A 23262-nucleotide genomic window follows, 5' to 3' on the forward strand; every position below is an offset into this window, starting at 1 on the left:
GGTTTTTTAAAATGCTTTGCTTTTAGGACAGGAAGTGAGCAAGCCTAAGTCTCCATAGCCTCACTTTGCACAGGGAGCGAGGTCACAGGCTCCCCAGATGTTGAAGACCAAAGACTTTGCCCTATTCTGGGGCAGCACCATTGGTTTATATCCCGCCAGAGTCACTCCTGGGATAGTCAATACCAGCATCTTGGAAAGAAGTCCTTGGCAGAGGAGTTGAACCTCACACAGATAGACAGACAGATTTTTCCAGGTTCGGAAGTAAGACTCTGACCTTTGTGATTTCCCTACTCTCTCTCTGTAGGGACTTCCCGGCCGTGCTTTCTCTGCAGAGGTTTCCACCCCAGTGTTTAGCGTTTCAGATTTTATTGCTTAACTTTCCTCCAAGATGAGGTCACTGGGCTTACAGCTCTAAAAGAAACAAGACCAAATGGTGAGTCTGGGTATACTGGCTTGCCCAGGTTGGAGTAATTATAGATAGTTAACAACAACAACAACAACAACAAAAAAAAAGGCGGGGTGGGGACTAAGAGCTGGGCATTGTGGGGCTGGGGTGATGGACCCTGGGAAGAGTGTATAAAATCAGCCCTGCTGGTCTTACGACTCTGAGTCTCATTTCCTCTCCTCTCGGAGCAGACTGGCGTTTCGATTACAGCAAGTAAAAACAGTTCTTGGAACCAAGACCCAGCAGCATGGGGGTCTCCCGGGGTGCTGTTCTAGACATTCCTTGATTTCCATTTCAGAACTGCCGTGCAACAACACATCTTGTTTTAATATATGGTTGTTACAAATCTCATCAGGGATTTTAAAGAGAATTGATTAAGTTGGGAAACCAACAAAGGAAACTTAAAGAGAAACCGAGAAAGGATACAAGTGTATCGATCGGAGATGCCTGAAGTACCCACAATTAAATGCTAGCTCACTCTTCTCACTCTTCTGGGCCCGTTTCTCTACAGAATTCCCGAGAGCCACAGCACTGCCCATACCCAGAAATGAACTCAGAGGGCTTGCCACCAACATCAGCCCCTGGGCCCCCAGAAATCTGCCTTTCAAGTGGCTGCCTCACCTCAGCCACATCATAGTCTTGCACTTGGAGCCCCCCCTTTCCTCATCCTTAAGTCAAGGGCTGGTAAGTACTTTGTCTCAGAAGCCCCATGCTCTGTGGTATGATTTGTCTGCAGTCTTTCTACATGAGTGCGTCATGAGGGGGTGGAACAGCTTGTCTTCCCCCATTTCCAGAGCTTCCTGGCCTCCTTAGTAACATGAACAGTGATTTCTGATGCCCTATCTGCACACTGCCCCTTGGTACCCATGAGGAATTGCTTCTGGGGACCTTGGAGCTGCCCGTATCCACAGGTGCTCAAGTCCTCATAAATACATTAACATAGAAACATATTTTGATATAGAATTTGCATAGAATCTATACATATCTTCCCGTATGTTAAATATCCTCTAGACTGCTTATAATACCTCCCGTAATGTCAATGGCACAGAAATAGCATCTATACTGTATAGTGCATAATGACGACAAGAAGTCGTCTCTGCCTGTTTAGAACAGATGTATTTTTTTCTTAAATATTTTTAGTCACCATGTATTGGCTCTTTAAATGCAGGATCTGCAGACGTGGAAGGACTGACATGGGGTAGTATATAGTTATCCCCTTCCTGGGCTCTATTTTCTCTGGTTTTTCTATTCAGTTTTCTATGCACTGTTTGAACATTTTGTGAGTTCTCTTCACTGGGAAAAACTTCTAGGGAAGAAACAAAAATCACAGATGGAAAATGAGGTAAAAGACTGAAGGGCTGTAAAAAGAGCTTCCTTAACTGTACTGAATAAACCTTGTGTGTGTGCATGTGTGTGTGTATGTGTGCGTGCATGTGTGTGCATATGTATATGTCTGTGTGTGCACATGCATGTGTGTGCATGAATATGTATATGTATGCCTGTCTGTGTATGTGTGCACGAGTGTGAGAGTGTGCATGTGTGTATATCTGTTTGTGTGTGTGTGTATGTGTGCACAAGTGTGCGAGAGTGTGCACATGCACAAGTGTTGCATATGGATTCACGGCACTGGGCTTGTCCCCATCTCCTATCCTGTTTGAGTCAGGTTGTCTCTGTTGTTCCTCTGCATATACATTAGGCTAGTCCCTGAGGTCAGTGGGGTTCTCCTCTCCTCTCCCAGGTGGCTTTAGGAGTCCTGGGATTAATGATGTAATACTATTACACTCAGCTTTATGTGTGTTCTGAAGACCTGAGCTCAGCTCGACATGTGAAGCCACCTCCCTGAGCCATGCCCCCAGTGCTCATGGTTCTATTTAAAGAGACCTGTACCAGTGAGATCACTTGGTAGGAAAGGTGTCTGCTACTAAGCTTGAGGACCTGAGTTCTATCCTCTGAGTCTCCCGTGAGCATCCTTTGATCTCCACACCTATGCTATGGTGTGTACACTGCCCCTCTTAACTAATCAACCAACTAATCGATTAACCATCAATCAACCATCAACCAAGCAAAACATACTACATTTGTTTTTTCCTTATCTCCTGTAGAAAAGGACTAAGACATTTATAGTGACAATCTGTGGTGCTGGAGAATATTAGGATATAACGTGTTTGGCCCTGAAAGCGATGGCAGGTACCCATGGATTTATGATAGTGTTTGACTCATTTTTTTTCTGTCACTTGTACAGTTTTCAAAATTAAAAAAAAAGTGTAAAGCCCAAACCCAACAAGACTCCGTGCAGGATTGTGCAGAATAGTGCAGGATTGTGCAGCCGAGGCACTCACTCAGGGTGCTGGGCCAGGCTGCCTGGCATAGCTGCATAATGGCTGGGGGTAAATATGGAAGTTCAATCAGAAAGGCTACAGAGAGGCATTGGCTGGCTCTGAGCCCAGCGCTGCGTGGCTGTCATCTAGCTGTGAGGCCCATTTGCCCTCTATAAATAACAGTCTGTATGAATGCCCCACTATTTTAACGCACATTTACCACAGCTGCTGAGCGTGTCTGTTTACGTAGCTAAGAAACCTTCTGTAAACATCACTACCTCAAAATTGCCCATGCGTCGGGGACATAAAGGGCCCTTCAAAAATATATTTGCAGATGACACACAGCCAGCTCTGGGGTGTCTGGGTGGCTGATGCCAGAATTTTCCAGGGTTTGATTTATGTTCAAAAATAGACTCACATGACTAGAAGGTTCTTGGGAGGTTGCCTCTAACCCCGCCCCTCCCGGACGGCAGGCAGGACCAGGATAAAACAGTCTTTGGAGAATGTGTGCCTGTCCTTTATGAGTGTCAGTTGGATTTTGATGGGATCCCTTCAAGCATTAAGGACAGACAAGGGTTGCTTCCTGCCTCCAAGGGTCTGTCTGTCTGTCTATCTAGCTTTGGATGACCTTGAACTTCTGATCCTTCTGCTTCTGCTGTAGGGGTGTTAGGATCACAGGCATATGTCACCATACCCAATTTTATGTGGTGCTGGGGATCCAATCCAGAGTCTCCAGTGTGATAGGCAAGTAGGCCACACCCCCCAGGCCCCTTGGTTTTAATTTTCTACAATGGAATTGTTGTCTGTAGTGCAACTGGTATTGGAACATAAGGTTCCCACTAAGCAATTGCTGCCTGTCCCACTAGCAGAGCTCCCAGCAGACTCCAGGCCTCGGCGCTTCAGATCACGTCAAGACAACGCGGGTCTCTAGAATATGCTATTGTCAAGGTTTCCCAGGGTGTGCATTATAGAAAGGGCATGTTGATGTCCAAGCTCAGAGAATGAATGAATGAGGTGCTCTGCCACAAACAGGACACCCCCCACTGCCCTATGATGCCCCAGCAAGGTTCAGAACATTCTGGAAGAGGGAGTGGAAAGATTGTGGGAGGCAGTGGTCAGGGAGGAGAGCCATGAAACAATGTCTCCTGGACGTGACAGCACTCACAGAGGCTGTGACACAAAACCTGCACAGGATCTAGCCAGTCAACAGTCCAGCGCAGAGGGGGCAGGGCTCACAAGTCCCTTCTCCAGTTAAGGAGTTTTTGGTAGTTGACGGTGGCTGGGAAGAGAAGACCAGTTCTTTTCAGGGCTGAGGACTCTCAAGCTTCAGCAATGATAGCTCTATTTAGACTCAAGTAGGTCACTGAAAGAGTCAAACTGGAGAAAACGTTAGGAGGAGGTTGGTCTGGAGTCGGAGTGAGGGAGAGTGGGCATTGGCTGTGATCGAAATATACACATGTGGAATTCCAAGGGAAAAATAAGAAAGAGAATGGTTATGTTGATTACTGATGGAGTGTGATTCTGCTTGTACAGACTCATTAATATAGACCCTGGACACAGTTGTTCACGGCCAGTGGAAACAGGCTTTTTATAACTTTTTCCAGAATTATTATTTTATCTTAAGTGCATAGGTCTATAGACTACATGCATGCAGTATAGTTGGAGGCCTGAAGAGGGCGCTGGATCCCCAGCAACCAGAATTACAGGCGGTTATGATCCACTATCTCAGTGGGTGCTGAGAACTGGACTTGGGACTTCTGGAAGAGCATCCAGTTCTCTTAACCACTGAGCCATCTCTCTGGGCCAGTGGGGACAGTGTCGAGAGAAGTCTTGAGCTCTTGTCTTGAAGCTGTTCCGGGCCAGTACACCCTGGCTCCTGACTTCCAACCCTGCACTCCAGTGAATAATCTGAACCCTCTTAATTCCTTTTCCCAAGGTTCACACAGTTTTTTTTTTCCTGTTGCTTTTAGACACTGAAGTATTTTTTTTCCTCCTTAGAATTTTTTCCTCCCTTGTATTGCTCGTAAATCCCAATTGTGGTTTTCATTTTTAAAGAACGTGCCCTGCAGAAGTTATGTGTTTGGGGGGGTGGGGAGGACTGAACTGTATGAAGCCCCTGTGGAAAGGTCCAAGACATGTCCGGCTCCCAAATGTCCCTAGAACATTCTAGAACACCATTTCCTCTACTAACCATATTAGGAAACTATATATATGCATATATACTATTCACACATATATAAATATGTATGTATATATATTTAAAATATATTAAAAATGCATATTAAAAAATCAATACTGGTTGTCTTCTCTCATGAGCAGTAGATCTGATTTTCTTTGCTGGCAACTTCCCAGGTATGGGCAAGAACCCTCAGAAAGGCAAGCATGCTCCTAGGCAAGTCTCACTGTTAATTATCATAAAGAGAATGTTTCTCGCTGCGGATAGTCTTGTTCTGTACAAGCTGTCATCAGAAAGACAAGGCCTACCCTAGGGACAGTGCAAACATGACTTCCCTGCTCAGATTCATTTATATTTGGAGGGAGGGCATAGCTTGGCTGCTGCTGATTGGAGATGGGGTTAGCACTGGGAGCCAGAGGCATGGATTCCCCTCCTGTACACACAGGTCAGAAACGGGTGAGATTTACCTACTGACCATCCTCAAGTCCTGTCCAGTGGGAAGGGAACACGGTGAGGGCCAGCACGTTCTATGGAAGGCTGTAACTCTGCAGACACCACTAGGCGGGCGGATTCCAAGTCCCTGTGTTCCCCCAGGGTGCAGACCAGGCTGCTGGTCTGCTGGACAGTGACGGCTCACTTTCTCAAGGGGGCGCCTTCCCCAACTGTCCCTTTCCTCACTCTTCCTCTCCTACTTCATTATCTTCCTCCTCTCCTCTCTCATCTGCTCCTCTTCCCCCCTCCATCCCCCTCTCCTCCTCTTCCCCCTCCTCCTCCCTCTCCTCTCTTATCTGTTCTCCCCCTCTCTCTCCTCCTCCCCTTCCTTTCTCATCTGTCCCTTCCCTCTCCCCCTCCTTCTTCCTCTCCCTCCCTCCTCTTCTCCTCCCCCCTCCTCTCTCATCTGTTCCTTTCCTTTCCCTCCCCCTCCCCTCCCTCTCTCCGTCTCTCCTTCTCCCCCATCCTCTCTCATTTATTCCTTCCCCCTTCCCCTCCCCTTTCCCTTCCTTCTTCCCTCCCTTTTCTCTTCATTTTTCTTTCCATCTTTTCTCTCTCTCCTCCGCCTTTCTTCTCCCTCCTTTCCTTCTGCTTTAGTCAATTATTACCTTAGGAGAACATGAAAAATTCAAGTCAATGTTCCTATGCAAAATCCAGACTGAAGCCAGAGGAACCCAGAGCTTGTGACTCAGAAGTAAGCAACAGTCTTTCCTTCCCCAGGGCTGACTGAAGTAGCTCCCCCAGAGAGAGTTCCTTTCTCACTCCCACTTCAGCCTGTGCCTGGCTCCGAAAAGGAGTGAGATAAACATGCAGCTGCTTCTCATATCCAGAGGCCAGGGCCCCCCAAAGATACCCAGATCCTCATATCCAAAAGTCCCTCTTATAAAACAGTTGTGTTCGCATAGACACCACACTCATCCACACACTTTAGGTCTTCTTTAGATTACTTATAATACAAAGCTACATAAGTATTTATACTGCATTATTTAGGAAATGACATCAGTAAACAGGAAAGTGTCTGATACCAGATGCTTCTTGTCTTATTTTTTGAGACAGGATTTTCTCTGTGTAGCCCTGGTTGTCCTGGAACTTACTCTGTAGACTGGGCTGGCTTTGAACTCACAGCGACCGGCCTGCCTCTGCTCCCTGAGTGTGAGTGTGAGCCATTACTGCCTGGCATCAGTACCACATTTAAAAAAACGTGCTGAATCCATGGTTGGTAGAATCCACGAATATGGATTCTTTAGATGTAGATGGCCAAGTGTATATTGCTTTTCTTTAGAATTCTATTTGTTCTGTGGAAAGGGAAGTCCAGGACCACTGAGACTCACATTTTCAGTTTGAACTTTAAAAATTTATTGGAAAAGTTGTTTCTTCCCCATAAGAACTACTTGGTCGGAGTTGTGACTCTGCCTCCTGTTGGTACAGGAGATAGGGAGACAGAAGCGCAGGACCAGGGACTCCCCTTCGGAAAGGATACCAGGTTAATGGAGAATTGGACCAACCCACAGAGAATACATTTTCCCAGGACACAGACCACCCTAGAGCTTTACACCGAAGGCTTCTGACTCAGAACTGGTGAATCAGGGGTTGGATTCAAACTTTCGAAGGTCTGTGGCTCCGTTCAAGGCTTCTGACTATTTTGAAGTATACTACCAATAAATAAATAAATAAATAAATAAATAAATAAATAAATAAATAAATAAATAAATAAATGTGGGCAGGACGAGCTTTGTTCTCAGAATGCGGAGCACACGTTGAAATTTACATGTGGGCAAAGACAAGCAAAGAGCCATTTCCAAAATCCTGATAACGTGTTATGTTACATCTCTAACGACATGCCCATGACTAGTGCTGCCTCCAGAAAGGTCCATGGGATTCTGAGGAACCTTTAGTTCTTTTCCCTTTCTCCTGGAAAGGAAATATCTGCTAAGGGTTGGGAGGGTCAAGTGTAGAGAGACACTTAACACAGGACAAACCAGCAATTCTATGGATCTTATGAAAGATAGCCAAAGAAAGGGAATAAATAGCAGTTTAATTAAGGCTTTTTCCCCCCTCATTTTTCAAAGGTTTAACTCTTTCCCTTTTGGCTTGATAACAAATAGCTACAAATATTTAAATAAGAAATGCTCTAAAATCATTCAAAATAAGTCTCAGACACAGATCAAAATCTAATTTCATTAAGTATTCAGAAGTTTAAGATACATTAAAATTCATCATTAATTTGCTTTCTAAATAACTTTAAGGAAGGTAAATGGGGAGCTGGAGAGGTGGCCCAGCAGTTTAGTTCACACAGAGGACCCTGGTTCAGTTTCCAGCACCTACACGGAGCCTCAACTGTTTCGTTACTCCAGTTCCAGGGAATTTGACCTCTTTTGGCCTCCATGGGCACCAGGCATGAACATGCCATACATACATACATACATACATACATACATACATACATACATACATACTATATACATGCAGGAGAAACTCTTATATATATAAAAGCAACAACAACCACATCACCAACCAAATCTTAAATTTAGGAAAATTGAAAAGCAAAATGGCTAGACATCCCAGAACATGTATTTAAGGTCAGAGGACATGCAGGCACAGTATTTCACACCAGAGAGTCTTGACTGCATTTCTCACAGATAACCCGGGGTAAAACCCATCCTACCTGTGGCTTCCACCATTCCCTCCAGGATGACCACAATCTCCAGTTCCTCTTTAGGCAGCTGGGCTTTGGAGATCTCCCAGAAGGGACTCTGTTGGTTAATTTCATGGCTAATAATCAGCGGTGACACGAGAAAGAGTCGGTCATCCCCGGTGTAGTACCCTACGTTGATATCCGTCTGGTTGAGGGGAATGAACTCCCCCTCTGAAGTCTGTTTGGACTTGATCAACTTGGCTCTGATGGAGGCCTCCACAATGTGGGAATTCCTCAAGTCCCCTACCCGGAACATCAGGCATAGTTTCCCATCCCGCATGGAGATTACCGCATGGGTGGAAAAGACCAGGGTCTCTGCCCTCTTCTTGGGTTGGGATATTTTCACAAACATACATCCTACCATGAAGGCGTTGACAATGGACCCCAACACGGACTGGATTAAGAGGAGAATAATTCCTTCTGGGCACTTGTCCGTGATGACCCTGTAGCCATAACCAATGGTGGTTTCTGTCTCTATTGAGAATAAAAAAGCGGAGACAAACCCGTTGAGGTTGGTAACACAGGGAGTCCACGAGGGGTCCTCTATGTGGTCCATATCTCCCCGGATGTATGCAATTAGCCACCAGATCATCCCAAAGAAAAGCCACGTCACTGTGTAGACCATGACAAAGATCAATAGGTTGAATCTCCACTTTAGGTCCACCAGGGTGGTGAAGATGTCCGTCAGGTATCGGTACGTCTCCCGCACGTTGCCGTGGTGGACGTTACACTTCCCATCCTTCCTCACGTACCTCTGGATTTTCCTTTTGGTCCTGTCTCGGCTGATGTGTCTTGGCAGGTCATCCCTGGCCTGCTTAGGCAACTTTGGCTGGTGAATGGCCACTGGGCTTTCCACGTCTTGGTCCATGGAATCCCCCTCCAGGACATTAGCTGTCAGTTTGAAGGGAAAAAGAGAGAGTCCAAATGAGATGCTTTGTTTGCTTGTTTTGTTTTGTGTTTTGTTTTTTGTCTCGGGTAATAGAATCACATACTTAGTCTGTGGCAGGAAACCCACTTTTGCACTGATGAACTAGGTTAACAGAACCAATCTCACTCAGTACCATCTGGACAGGTCTTAGTTGACTTCTAGGTGCTGAGATCCAGCATGTACAAGTCCTTTGCCACCCAGCCCACCAGGTTGAAGCTCAGATCTGTAGCATTGGCCTCTTGCCTCACTGTGCCTGCTCTCATGGAGGAACACCTCCGTTTTCTCACTGTATCTGAGGGGCTGAAGCATGGGAGAGGCTTCAGGCTCCTTCCAGAGGAGCCTTGGGACTCAAACAGTCCTGGCTGAGTTACTCTGTGCATGTCCACCGGTTACGAACTGAACAGTGATGTCCCCAAACATACAAGAGAAGCCTGAACATCCAGTGTGAATTCTCTAGGGACGGAACCTTTTGGTAGTTTATCTTGTCAACTTGCTTAGATTTAGAATTGCCATAGAAACACATCTCTGGGTATATCTATAAGGATGTTTCCAGAAAGATTCAACTGAGGAGCAGAGGTCTGCTGTGAATGTGGGCACCATTTTCCCTGTTCTGGGACCCATACTGAATAAATGGAAGGAGGGAGAAAGCAAGTCAAGTGTCTGTTGTGGTTTGCCCTGGAGTTATCTGTATTTTGATGCTAATTCCGCTGCCCCAAGGATGGCTGCCTAGTCAGGACTCAGGTGACTTCATCAGAACCTTCTCCCCATTTAATTTGCAAAATAAAGGTGAGAGCCTGTGATTGCGTAGGGAAAGGGAAGTTGGAGGAAGAGGAGGAGAGAGAGGGGGTCGGAAGAGAAGGAGGAAGCTGAAGCTGAGGCACATGGCATGGAGAAACCGCAAGTTATGAGGGATTTCACAGCTGGGGATAGGATATGTAGTGGTAGATCTGCCCAGTCTAGGCGTGAGCTTGTACTCATACTAATCGAGTCCTGTTTTCTTTGCACCATTATATTGGGGTTGGAAAGGTTACTGCAGCAAGTGTGGACATTCATCTCCCTCTGCTGAGCGGGATACAATGTTACATGAGTGGGATACAATGTTGCGGACCGCCTCACACTCTGGCTGCCAGGCCTTAAAACTCTGAGCTGAAAGAAACTTCATTCCTTAAGTTGCTTTCCCTAGGTGTTCTGTCCCAGCAATGAGAGAAGTCACGAATACAAGCTTCAAAGAGATAATTACAAGCTGAGCAAGGACTAAGTTAATACAACCCACGCCCTTAGAAGAGACACCAGGATACACATGAAAAGTAGAAGGCCACATAGAGCAAAAGACAGACACATGTGCACACATAGGGAGAGAGAGAGGGAGGGAGGAAAAGGGAGAGAGAGAGAGAGAGAGAGAGAGAGAGAGAGAGAGAGAGAGAGAGAGAGCTCCACAAACCCGTTGTTACGACAGCTTGAACTGGCAAATCCACTGCCCAAATGCACATTTCTTGTGGGGTCATTACAAGGGGAAATGAAACCTCACAGGTGTCAGGAGCCTACATGGTATGTCCTTTAAACATACATTTGCAATAAATTGCTTTATTACTCTTTGTATTCAGGGTAAACATTTTGAGCAAGTTCTTGATGTACTGTTCAAACTTAAGGGCTTAAACATTTTCCTGGATTTTGCGGGTGAGGATGCATGTCTCATGCTTCAACGGTTGATCCAATGCCAAGGTTAAAAAAGAAGCATGGGGGCTGGGGATTTAGCTCAGTGGTAGAGCGCTTACCTAGGAAGCGCAAGGCCCTGGGTTCGATCCCCAGCTCCGAAAAAAAGAACCAAAAAAAAAAAAAAAAAAAAAAAAAAAAGAAGCATGGAGAAACGTTCTCTCTCTGTGTACTCACACGTTTGGTTCGCTTTCTGCCTCAGCTCTGAGCATCTGTACTTTGGCATGTGGAGTTATTTCTTTCTGATGGCCTTCCTGAAGAATGTACCAGTTAGCAATGCATTAGGAACGCTCTCTCAGTTGTGGAGTGCAAAGGGAATTTTATAGCACACTCTGCTATTAAATGCATAGAAGCCTTTAATGTCTGCAGTGGCTTGTTTAGCCAGTGATTTTGGAGCTGCTGAAAGTTTTATGAGAAGTCTCTCCCCAAGGTTTTCACTATGGCCCTTCAGTTGAGCTAGGCATTTGCTAGCTGTGACTGAGTTTCTCTCTTGGTTTAGGAAGAAGTGAGGTCTGGTGAGAAACCGTCACCCATCTGAATAAGCCAACAGCCAGAGCTGGGACTTAAGTGGTACCCACTTATGGATCAACCTTGCTTGTGGTTAGTTAGTCCTCTTTAAATTCAATTGCATGGATTTTTTCTCTCTCAATCTCTCAATTTCAATCTGAGGAAGCACCCGATCTATAGAGCTGACTGGGTGACTTGATAGCTTTGCTCTTTAGATCATTAGCCCTGATGGCCCTTCAGGGTTTTTTTTTTCCTTTTTTTCGGAGCTGGGGACTGAACCCAGGGCCTTGTGCTTGCTAGGCAAGCGCTCTACCGCTGAGCTAAATCCCCAACCCCGGCCCCTCAGTTTTAAACAGGAAAATATGTTTCCACCCCAAATGGTATAGAGGCTGGAGTGGAGGAGCAGGGAGGCCCACGGCTGGTTAAGGTATGTGGGTGGAGGGTCTCATCCAGCCCCCAGCCAAGTCCTAATACAAGAGGATGCTTTTGGTCCTGGAGGATTACCCCTGAGCTTTTACTGTTCACCCTTCCTAGTGGCCTCTAAATAAGACTCTATGTGGTTGGCCACTGAGATCAAACTGCCACAGTCTGGGAAGGCTTTGTTTGCAAGCTCACAGAGATCCCAGCAGGCCTAAAGCATACCAAAGTCTGGACCACTGACAGGTGTGATCCATGGCTGCTCTGAACCTTTACTTCTCTGCATCCTGGCGTGGAAAGAGAGAGTGTGTTTATTTGCTACTGTCTTCTGGGATTTTCTATGCTGACACACTGGAGGGGATCGGTGGCCACCTGGAAGCTGCCTCTCCCCATTTGTGACTCAGTGGTTTTGTTCCAGGGGTTCATGGTGAATGGAGGACCCTCTCTGAAAGGCTGAGGATCTAAGAGTGCCCTGGCAGCCTGGCGACACTGTCTGCTGACTCCTTGGGGGTGGGGAGCACATCCCCATTCTCTTCGTATTCAGGGCTCTCTGGGCTCTCAATTGTTACCTTTTGCTTTAAATTACTTTTCTCATTACTGTGACAAGACACCCAACAAAAGCACTCCAGGGAGGAAGGGGTTAATCTTGGCTCACAGTTTGAGTGTGGGCTCCATCACAGTGGGGAAGGCAGTGGCAGAAGCTGGTGGTGCTGGTTACACGCCTGTCTCAGGAAGCAGATGAGTACTCATGCCAGTGCCTTTCTCCCTATATGGAGCCTCATATTGGCTGCTTCCTTGCTTTCATGACCCCCCAACCCATAAGATGAATTGTCCAGGGGTAGGGTGGGTATCTGCTCCAATTACCCAAGTCTAGAAGTTCCAGAGGCTTGTCTTCTAGGCAGTTCTAGACCATGTCAAGTTGACAACCATCACCCCTATTGAAGATCAGTGTGCATTTTCCTTTTATCCCTCCATGCGCCCTCAACGCTTTTGTCATAAACACAGAGCAGATGTCTATAGAGTGGGAAGCCTTTATGACTGGACCAAACTCAAACACACAGGCTTTGAGAGAGCTAAAAACCACAGCCAACGAAGACAAGGGGAAACAGCTGCTGAACGAAGACCCAGTCAGTGAATTCACTTGCTCAGTTAACCTAAAACCCACTGACCTGGATGTCACACTTGACCCCTCTCATTTTGATAACACTCGGATTCGTGGATTATGGTCTTGGTGTCTCTTCAGGAACTGTCAAGGCCCTGTGAGATGCTACAGACATTGGATGGACAGCTAAGGCAGGACCAAAGACGGACTTGTCTGTCTTCCTAGTATTCTGCCTTAGCCTTGACCATGCTCTACCCTGTCCTGTGCACAGATTTGCCTATCATTTGAGAAAGGCTTTGACTGAGGCCTGAACTCAGAGCTCACCGAGATGCTTGAGCATCAGAGGAAAATCAATTCTATTAAAAAATTACATCCATCATTCATCAATGAGGACAGAGTATTAGGTGTCTCACCCCCACATAGATGAAGACTTGCTGTGTCCTGTGTGACAGTCTGGTCACCTCTGCTTAGTGCTTCCTCCTTCTGACTTGAGTCAGGCAGCTCTAGCTGAGGACCCAATAAAGGCTTAGCCTAGTTGATAATATGTGACTTGGCTGCATTTCTACTGTTTCTGTGCCACAGAGTCCTGCCGCCTGGTGTTTAGGTGGTCTCCGTGTCAGTCATGCTCTATCTAGAGTGGGGTATGACTTTTAGGACTAAGGTTTTAAACAGTAGACGATGTCTTCTCTTATGGTTTTTGCCTTTCCTATGGTATGGAGGTCACAGAAGTCCGGAGATGAAAGAGTCCTGAACGGTATGAGGAGCTGTCGTCTGTCTAGGGGCAAGAAAAACCAGGGCTGGGTTGGTCATTATACATTTAGCTCTGCTATCAAGTAAATCTCTACGTTTACAGCCGGGGAACACACACTGCCTCTAAGAAGACGGAGGAGTTACCAGGCAGGGAGTAGTTAAGAGAAAGACTGAAGAAAGGCAGGAATGGAATGCATGTGTTTATGTTCCGGAGCTAGCATGTGGTTAATTGAATGCTCTGCTTAGTGGTGGGGAACGTGTGGATGCTCCACTTCAGTGAATTCAAAAACAAGCAAAGGGAGTCAGGCCTCCCTGGGCTTGTGGTGAGAACGTTGTCTTGGTGGGGCTCCTTCCTTTGAGGCCAGAGGTATTGGCCATGCACATCATGGAATACTGGGGAGTGGGCAGAAACCTCACAGAGTTGAAAGAAGAACCAGAGAGGACAATGCTGGGAGAGAAGAGGCTCATGTTGGAGTCTGGGTGCTCAGGGGAAGGGCAAAGCCCAGGAGAGTACAGTACAGGGTGGGCTAGGAATGGGACCAGGGACAGCTACATGACTGTGCCCGTGACATCACAGGAACCATGTCCAGGGAGAAGGGACCACTGCAGCTGTGACCATGTGCAGATGTGCTCAGAGGAATTACAGGAGGAGGCACCATTGGTGGCATCTAACAGTTCCTTCTCTTACAATGCCTGTGTGTGTGTGTTTGAGGGATGATCTGAGTGACATTTCCAGAGCACTCCAAGCTGTGTGGCAGTGCAAACTGCAGCTGGGTCAGGGAACATTTCTTCTGCATCTTTGTACGGCCCAGGATGTAAACAGTATCTTTTGAGCTGTACGAAGGAGAAATGTCCCCACCAACTCAAGTGTTCGAACACTTGGTTCACAGGTAGAGACAATGTTTGGAAAGGTGATATGGGACCTTTAGGAAGTGCAGTCTTGTTGGAGAAAGTACACAATTGGGGATAGGGTGGAGTTTGAGGATGCATAGTCCTTACCCCTCCATCCCCAGATAAAATATGATCTCTCTGCTCCCTGACTGCTGAGGGGTGGGCCCTGTAGGAACTCGCAGTGCCAGTGAATGGTTGATTGGGCTTGCAGGAGGAGGACATCTGGGACTGTTAGTCTGGAAGGAGGCTCTCCCAGCGTTGTCAGGAAGAGGATAAGCAACAAGCACACTGATCCAGCCAGGCCGACCCAGGTTCAGGACTCCAGGAATGTGGCTCCTTTCCTGAGGAATGTGCCTTGCTGGACAAAAAGGTAGACACCCCACAGAATGGGAGAGGGTGTGTTCCAACAGTGCATTCTACAGGGCATTAGTAGTAAGGAGACACAAGGAACCTCTTATAGCTGGAAATCCATGAACCAACCCATTCGGAAACGGGCAAAGAGCTGGAGACATTTTTCTAAACGAGGTGCACAAATGACCAACAAGCCATGAGCAACATTCAGTTGTGAGGCATTAGGAAAATGCAAATCAAAACCATAATGGGACACCAATCCATTCGTGTCTACAAAGGCTATTGCACATGAGGAAGAAAAAGCACACGTATTTGTGAGGAGCCCACATACATTGCTGATAAGAATGGGAGCTCCTATAGCCACCATGGAAGACACCGTGCTGGTTGCTCAGAAAGGGAAGGTAATGGAGCTGGAGAGATGGCTCAGCAGAGGACCTGGGCTCAAGTCCCAGCATCTTCATGGTGGCTTACGTCTATCTGTAACTCTACTTCCAGGGGATCTGATGCCCTCTCCTGGCCTCATCCAGGACAAGGCACATACATAGTCTACAGACAGACAGGCAGGTAATTCCCATCCCCCCCACCAAAAAAAAAAACATTAACTAAGCTCTGGACTGATCACTGGTCCAGCAGTGCAGCTTTAGATAGGAACCCAACAGAACGGAAAGGAAGGGCACAGGTGGTAGCTTGGGTGTTGACCTTCTCGAAAGCCTCATCCACAAAAGCAGAGAGGCAGAGATGATGATGACCATTTCCCAGCAGTTCCAAATGGATAAGCACACGGAGGCAAATTCACTCAAAAGAAAGGGAAGTCTGACAGAGCTGCGCTGTGAGTGACCTTGAGGACATCATGCTGATTGATGGAAGACAGATGCCAAATCGCAAACAACGTGACCCCCCCTCCTTCTACAAGGAAATATGGGGAGCCAGAGGCTAGAACAGCACATGGCAGGAGCTGGAGTTATTTGTTCAGGATGATAGAAAGTTGCAGGGACAGCCAGCAAGGGTGATTTCAGAACGGCACACACTGCACTCTGTGTCCCTGAATTGTGCGTCTAAATTGGCTTAAGTGTTAAATTTAACATTGTGTATACTTTACCACAGTAGGACTTCCTTAAAAATAGTCCCCACACTATGGAGAACGCCTAGAGGTCTCAAAGGTACTGGTCACTAGAGTTCTTCCCCTGCTGCAGCCCCAACCCTCAAATAAAGCAGGGCCGTCTCCTAGGACTTGTCAATAGTGAAAAGTTAGACATCTTGCCACATGAGACCTGCTGCTGAGTTCCGAGGGAGTGAAGAAATGTCAGAAACTTCAGAAGAAAGATCCTCTGGTCAGAAGGAAAGTTTTTGTCCTTCCTCCCTCCGTTTCTCCCTCCCCTTCCTTTCTTCCCCCTCTTTCTTTACTTCCCCCTCCCTTTCTCCTCCTTTCCCTCCCTCTTTTTCCTCCCTTTCTATAAACCTCACAAAATGGAAAACTATTGGGATCGCAAAGTCCTGTATTAGAGGGACGCTCCAGAAGAATGATTGAATTAAGAAAGAAGTCACCAGGCTCCATGGCCTGGGGCAGAAGAAGAGGCAGAACCAACAGAACCTGGGAACAAGTGTGTGTGTGTGTGTGTGTGTGTGTGATAGTGAGTGAGCTTATGTGTGTGACTGTGTGTAGGCAGTGAGTGAATGTTTATGTATGTGAGTGTATGTGTATATGCAGTGTGTGTGTTCAGCATATGTGCAGTGAAAATGTGTCTAGTGAGTGTGTGTGTGCAGTGAGTGTGTGTGGGCAGTGAGTGTGTATGTGTGAGTGTATGTGTGAAGTATGTGTGTATATGGGGTAGTGAGGATATTTGGGGGCTGTGTGTGTGTGTGTGTGTGTGTGTGTGTGTGTACAGTGATTGGGTATGTACCAGTGTATGTGTGGGCAGTAGTTACAGAAACAGCAGGTAAGAAGAGGATGGGGCTGTTTCCGTTTGAAGCATCTGAAGACAACCAGGTGACCTGTCTGGAAAGAGCATGGGGTGAAGGCAGGCTGTGGACCCGGAAGTTACCCATTTGTGTGACTGGAGAGGTGCTGATGTTAAGTTGTGGGGAAGGGCTGTGCTAAGTGAGCAGAAAATGAATTAGAGATCAAGGAGTGAGAAGAAGAGGTACAGAACCTGGAAAATAGTTACATTAAGAACCTAGAGGAAGGGCTGGGCAGGGGCTGGCACATGCTTGAGGCAGAGGGGCCTTGGCAGGAGGCTGGATGGGTACCACAGGATGTAGGATAGCAAACAGCATTCGGGGTCCCATATGGCACATGCTTGGGACAGTGGTGGCCCACTTGGACTGCAGAGAAATTCTTCTCTATTTAGACATCACAGTGAATTCTAGACAGATCAAGGATTTGAATGCAAAACATGAAACTACAGCCATAAGTGTGGAAGATGTTATTTTTACAAGTAACACCAAGAGTTGAGAAGTCCCCTTTTAAAGCTACATTAGGAATTTAGGAGCTCCACTAAAAATTGACATTTTTGGCAACATAAAAATTTAAAAGTCTATTAAAAAACATAAGAGGATAAAACCAGGAAAAATATTTGCAAAACGCAGTGTGCACATCCCCCCCCCTTTTGAAAGCGCAGTTATCCAGAAATGTGGTGACAGAGAGTGGATAAGACATTTTTGAGAGAAGAAATATACAGAGGCAAAAAGTTCAGGGTGTGCTGGTGAGCCACCGCAAAGCAAAAGCAAAGCAAATAAAACAACATTTAAAAAAAGAAGCAAACCAAGATTAACAGTAAATATTGTATGTTGGCCCCATTGTCTTTCAACAGCCCTCATGAAACACTGTTGCATATAACGGCAACAGTCTATCCTGTGGTTGTAACTAAAGCGTTTGCTATGTATTATAGTCTTCTAGGGTCTGTAACTGATCATCTTTCCAAGGTGACTGACACTTAAAGTCCCGCCCACTGCCTCCCAGAATTCTGTCACTGTTCCTTAGTCTTGCTTTCCCACAGTTTTTTCCAGTCCCAGCATGGGAGACGTGACCCTCTGGCCCTGGGAGGAGGGCCTCGCCCATGCAGCAGGTCCCCAGCACGATCTCTGAGGGAATGAGGGAGCAGCGTGACCTGGCTAACGGTCTTCACACAGCGCTGAGGGGAGACGCAGATTCAGAAACACACGCCCACTTTGCACATGTTGCTTTCTTACAATAGCATTTGTGTGTTTGTGAGAGTGCGTTGTGTGTACATAGAAGAACATCTAAAATAAGGCTTTTGATCCGTTTCTGAGCTGTGAGTCTGTGCTGGTGTTTACTTTCTCTTTCAACTTTCCTGAATAGTTCCCTTAATATTTTTCTTTCTCTTGAAAGAGTCAGTGTGGTTTTTTTCTTCTGATTTTATCATTCCCAACATGGGTTGTATAAGATATGAAGACAGCCCATTGCACTTGGTGATCAGGGTTCTTTGGTGTGGGTTGAAGAGTGTCCTCCCCAAACTCATGGCCACCCCAAGCCTGGAAATGTGATCTTACCCAGGAAAGGGTCTTTGGGGAATTAAGTAGTTTAAGGGACATGGTAAAGTTGAATTGGGCTAAGTCAGAATCCACACCCAATTAGATGTCTAATAAGGGGCAGGGCACAGCAGAAACCATGAGGGTGGAGGTTGAGAGTTGGCAGAGTGGTCAGCCATGGTCATGAGAGCATCTGGCCACCTTTCAGCTTGCAGAGGGAGCACCACCCTGTTTATGCCTTAACTTGGAACTCTGACCCCCAGGACTCAGAGAAAACAGGTTTCTGTGACTTTTGAGATCTCGGATCACAGTACCATGTGGTTGTTTCCACAGGAAGTGAACACTAGGGATGTACAGACGGAGGGGCAGGTCTGAGCCAGGTTATAGTGTACAGAGTGAGAAGTCTGAGGCCAGGAGGGATGGTGGGGATGAAGCAACGAGAGGCAGAGAAAGCTGGAGGGACTAGTGTGTGAGCATGGACTTGGGTCACGCGGGTCTGTGAAGGGACAGGCCTTGGTATGTTTGCCAGCTGAGACAGAGCCTAAGTTGTGGGATGCCTAGGTTGTGGGACAACGGAACACTGGGGACATTTCCCTTAGGCAGGGACCCCATGTTGGCTCTGTTTAGAGAGTGTATTTCATTACCCTGAGTCACAGGAGCACTGTGATGTTTGGTCACAGTACCCCCAGGTAGAGCTTATGGGCAGAAGAGTGGACCAAGCGAGCGTGGCTTAGCACATAGTGCAATGCCACTGGGTTCAAGGAGAAGGGAAATTCTGAAGCACAGATGAGCCTTGAGGACTTTCTGCAAACAGAAGTTAGTCATAAGAGAACAAACACGGACAAGTCCCCAGTCTATCACGGCAGAAGCAGTCCCTTACAGCAATCACTCCGAGAGAGAGCAGCATGGGGGGTGTTGGGTTGGGGCTGGTGCACTGCTGTCTCAGCCAGCGCAGAGGTTCTGTGTGAGAGAATGGACAAGTTCTAGAGCTGGATGGTGGTGACAGAGGCCTAGAGGGTCTGCACTCAAGGGGCGCCCTTAGACACAGCCACAGTGCAGAGGTGACTCGGCCACTAAAGAACTGGTCATGGAAGTTCAAGGACCCAAGTTCAGATCCCCAACACACCTTTGAAAAGGCTAAAAAAAAAAACCTGAGAATGGTGGTGCCTGCCTGTAAGCCCAGGGGTGGGGCAAAGACAGGAAGATGTCTTTGGCAGCCTAATTGAATAAATGATCCCCAGTTTCATGAGTCTCAGGCTGCAGGGTGGAGAGCCATCCAGAGGATACCTGGCAGTGCCCTTTGGTTTCCGTGTGGCCCATGGACACATCCCGTGCACACCTGCACACGTGAGTACACAAAAAACGGGCATAGTGGTAAGTTCTATATTACAAAAGGGAAGATGTGTTAGCAAAACAAACAGGTGTTGGAAGCAAGCCTCCCTTAGGAGGTGGGTTCCCCGTCTCACCCCAGGAAAAGTTAGTGAAGAACTGTGGCACCACAGAGGGTAGAGGGCAGCCTGTTCCTTTTCCTTCTTCCCTGTGCTCTCCAAATTCTAACCAGGCCCCCATGCGCCTAGGCATACAGAAAATGTTGGTTATATAAAGCAGAGAGGGTTATGAGGAGAGAGGGAGAGATGATCCCCGCCTTGACCCAGACACACAGGGAGAAGCGGCTACTCTGAGCTGTGTCTAGAGGTAGGGAGAAATGACTTCTCTGAGTTGTGTCTACAGGTACACCCGAGCTTAAAGGCTGTTCCTTCTCTGATGCTGGGTTTCCAGCCTGGCGCCCTTATCAGGATCTCACCCTGCAGGATTGCTGATAATGCTTGTCTCTTGCTTGTCCCTTCTGTCAGGCATACTGTGTGAAGGTGAAATGGCTTTCAAAGAGTGTCCTCGGGCTTGGGTGACCTTGGCAGAAGATTATAATCAGAAGTCTAGACAGGTGCTTAAGTTTAAAGTCACAGCTGTGTGTGATAAAGTGAGTCTTATCTCGCAGTGGGGACTTGCGGCAGCCGTCAAAGGGCAAAGGGGTCTGTTAGAAACTTAGCTTGGGGCTGTGTGTCCCAGGACGTGGATGTAAATTTAGAATGTAAGGTCAGAACACTGCTGTTGACTTAGTGTGAAGTGTAGTTATTACCTGAGGGAGCTAAATGACAGCTCACCTGGGGCTGGATGAAAGAGAGGCGACACAGTGAATTTTCTTTGAAAGTCATCTCAGGACTCAGACTGCAGCAAGAACCTTTGGGAGCCTCTCGGGAGCACCAGTCCATTGGGCAAGTTGTCATTGCCTGGCTGAGAAGCCAGAAGACCCAAACTTGGTGTTTGTCAGCCAAACTTCCCACCCCTCATGGCCCCAGGTCTGCTCACAGGAAGGATACCCTTGGTGATTTCACCATGGCTCCATAAGGGCTAGCATCCTTTCTTGAGCTGTGGGCTTCAGTAGACTTTCCCCTTCTTTTTTTGTTATTCAGCATACAGAAATTGAGCAGGCAACCAGGAGATGGGGTTTCCTGGGACACAGTCTGTAGTCACCACCTTCTTGTGTTTTTAGAAGGAAGCTGCTGCAGGCTTGTTTTGTCCCTGGGGACCCTGGTATTGGTGGCTTCCTTCCTAGAGCAAGAAGGCCATCCTAGCTGAATCAGTGGTGTGTGTGTGTGTGTGTGTGTGTGTGTGTGTGTGTGTGTGTGTGTGTGTGTATGTATGTGTAGGCTTGTATGCGTGCATGTGCATGGACCTGGGAAATCTCCATTGCTCTCTGACACTGGGACCCACAGCCTTCAAGAAGAGGTAGGGTGTAAGCTGAGCTGCTGTAAGACTCAAAGGATACAATGCACATGTGGAGGCAGGCTAGTGTGCTAGCTGGGCTGACAGGAATCCTGTTCTGGAGCTGTGTGTATCTGTCCAGGCCACTTCTACCTCTGAGGCTCAGAAATGGGACTAAGGAGACTGTCCTGCTCACTCCTGTGTGCAAGCACTTGGGAGGCTGAGGAAGATGAGACTTCTGTGGGGGCATCTGGGTGCATCGGAAGTTGCAGGCCAACCAAGCTGTATATAAAACTCTCTCTCTCAAACTGAGCTGAACTGAACCAACCAGAATAGAGCTGAATCAACCCAACCCAAGCCAACCCAAGCCAACCCAATCCAACCTCTTCATTGAGGAGCGACCATGAGAAATAAGCAAATTGTTAAACACAGACACGAACACATGGTGGTATTTGCTCCCTAGTCTGTCCTAGGAGGGCACCATTTCTTTCTTTTTTTTTTCTTTTTCTTTTTTTTCGGAGCTGGGGACCGAACCCAGGGCCCTGTGCTTGCTAGGCAAGCGCTCTACCACTGAGCTAAATCCCCAACCAGAGGGCACCATTTCTAAGTAGAATAGTCACTAATTTTATAAATTCAAGATTGCCCTGGAAATTGTGTGAAACCCAGAAACAGTCTAAGACACAGGTGGAAAGACCCATCTGGAAGCTCAGAGTGGGGCCTGGTGACACAGAACTCGCACAAAGCCCCGTGTAGTCGCATTCTACGCTGTGGTCGAGAGCCCACGGATGTTCTAGCGCATAAAAAACCGAAGTCAGCAGTGGCTGAAGTCACTGGTGAAGGCTTCACAGAGGAAGTGGAAATGCTTGAGAAAGGAAAGAAGAAAGTCAACCTTGAGCAAACATCTATTTCACATCAAGCACTGGACAGGCCCAGAAGTGCTGATCACAGGAAGTGATGGCCGCAGGAAGTGGTAACCACAGGAAGTGATGACCAGCCTTACACATGAAGAGTAAGGCATACACAGTTCAGGTGCTTTCTAGAGTTGACACGATTTATGATTGGTGGAGATGAGAGGCAGAGGTGACGTCTACAGTGCAAGTTCTGCTTCTAGCACTGGAGATAGATGAGAGAATGTATGTTTGTACATATGTACATATGTATATATTTGTATACATGTATGAATGGGTACACATGTGAGTTGGTATGTATATATATGAGAATGTGAGTGTATGTGTATGTATGAATATCTGAGTGTATGTGTTTGCATGCATGAGAATGTGTACACATGTGAATATATGTATGTTTGAGAATGTGTGTATATGTGAACACATATGTGTACATATGAGAATGTTAGCATATGTGACTGTATGTATGTACATGTATGTGTATATATATATGTCCATATATATGAGAATGTTCAAATTGTGTTTGCATGCATATTTATACGTGCATGGATGTGTATATATATATATATATACGTGAGAATGTTATCATATGTAAGTATATGTGTGTGCATGCATGTATGCAGGTACATATATGTGTCCATGTTGTGTATATATGTGTGCATGTAGACACTTGTGTGTCTACACAATGAGAAGAATCTCTATTCTCTCCTGTATCAGGGGAGTAGAGACCCCTGAACTTGGTGGTTTTACCAGTTTTCCTAGGTTCGCTCTGATTATTGATACATCTGTGTGGAAGGTGGCACCTTGGATTTGAGGTGGGTCTAGAATCCAGCCTGGGTCTGCCCAGCCAGAGCCAGCTGAGTCAAGGTGCATATCTCTAACTTCAGGGTGCACACAATGTGAAGAAATGTGAAGCTTCTACAGATCGAGAGAGACAGTGGACTGTTCCAGGGGTGAGTGGAGAGGGATGACTGGAGGGCTAGACTGAGCATACACCTGAAGAGATACCCACAGAGTGAGTAGAGGGAGCAAGAAGAGAGGGAGGAGGGAGAGGAAGAGAAGGAAGAGGAGGAAGAGGAGGAAGAGGAGAAGGGGGAAGAAGGGGAGGAAGAGGAAGAGGGGAAGAGGGAGGGGAGGTCCTGAAGAGGAGGAGGTTCTGATGTTTGCCAGGGCTCAGGACAGAAGGCTGGAGTGCGCCTCTGACAGAGAAGAAGCCTTGGGAATTTGTGCCTAAGAAAGCACTGGAGGCCTGCATAGGATGGTCAGGGAAAGATGGTGTTGCCCGTGACACATCAGGAGACTCTTTCTTTCTTTCTTTCT

At 47.0% G+C, this 23262-nt stretch overlaps 1 protein-coding gene across 2 annotated transcripts in view; it reads right to left on the reverse strand.

Moving 5' to 3' along the window:
- Kcnj6 (potassium inwardly-rectifying channel, subfamily J, member 6) overlaps positions 1-23262 on the reverse strand; it is a 247939-nt gene that overhangs the window by 78765 nt on the left and 145912 nt on the right. For both annotated transcript variants that reach the window (NM_001393803.2, NM_013192.4), the window contains 1 exon segment: positions 8097-9017. In NM_001393803.2, the coding sequence (NP_001380732.1) occupies positions 8097-9017 (921 nt within the window).

The sequence above is a fragment of the Rattus norvegicus genome, chromosome 11 (genome assembly GCF_021556685.1).
Source record: "Rattus norvegicus strain SHRSP/BbbUtx chromosome 11, alternate assembly SHRSP_T2T, whole genome shotgun sequence".
In the NCBI taxonomy this organism is placed as follows: domain Eukaryota; kingdom Metazoa; phylum Chordata; class Mammalia; order Rodentia; family Muridae; genus Rattus; species Rattus norvegicus.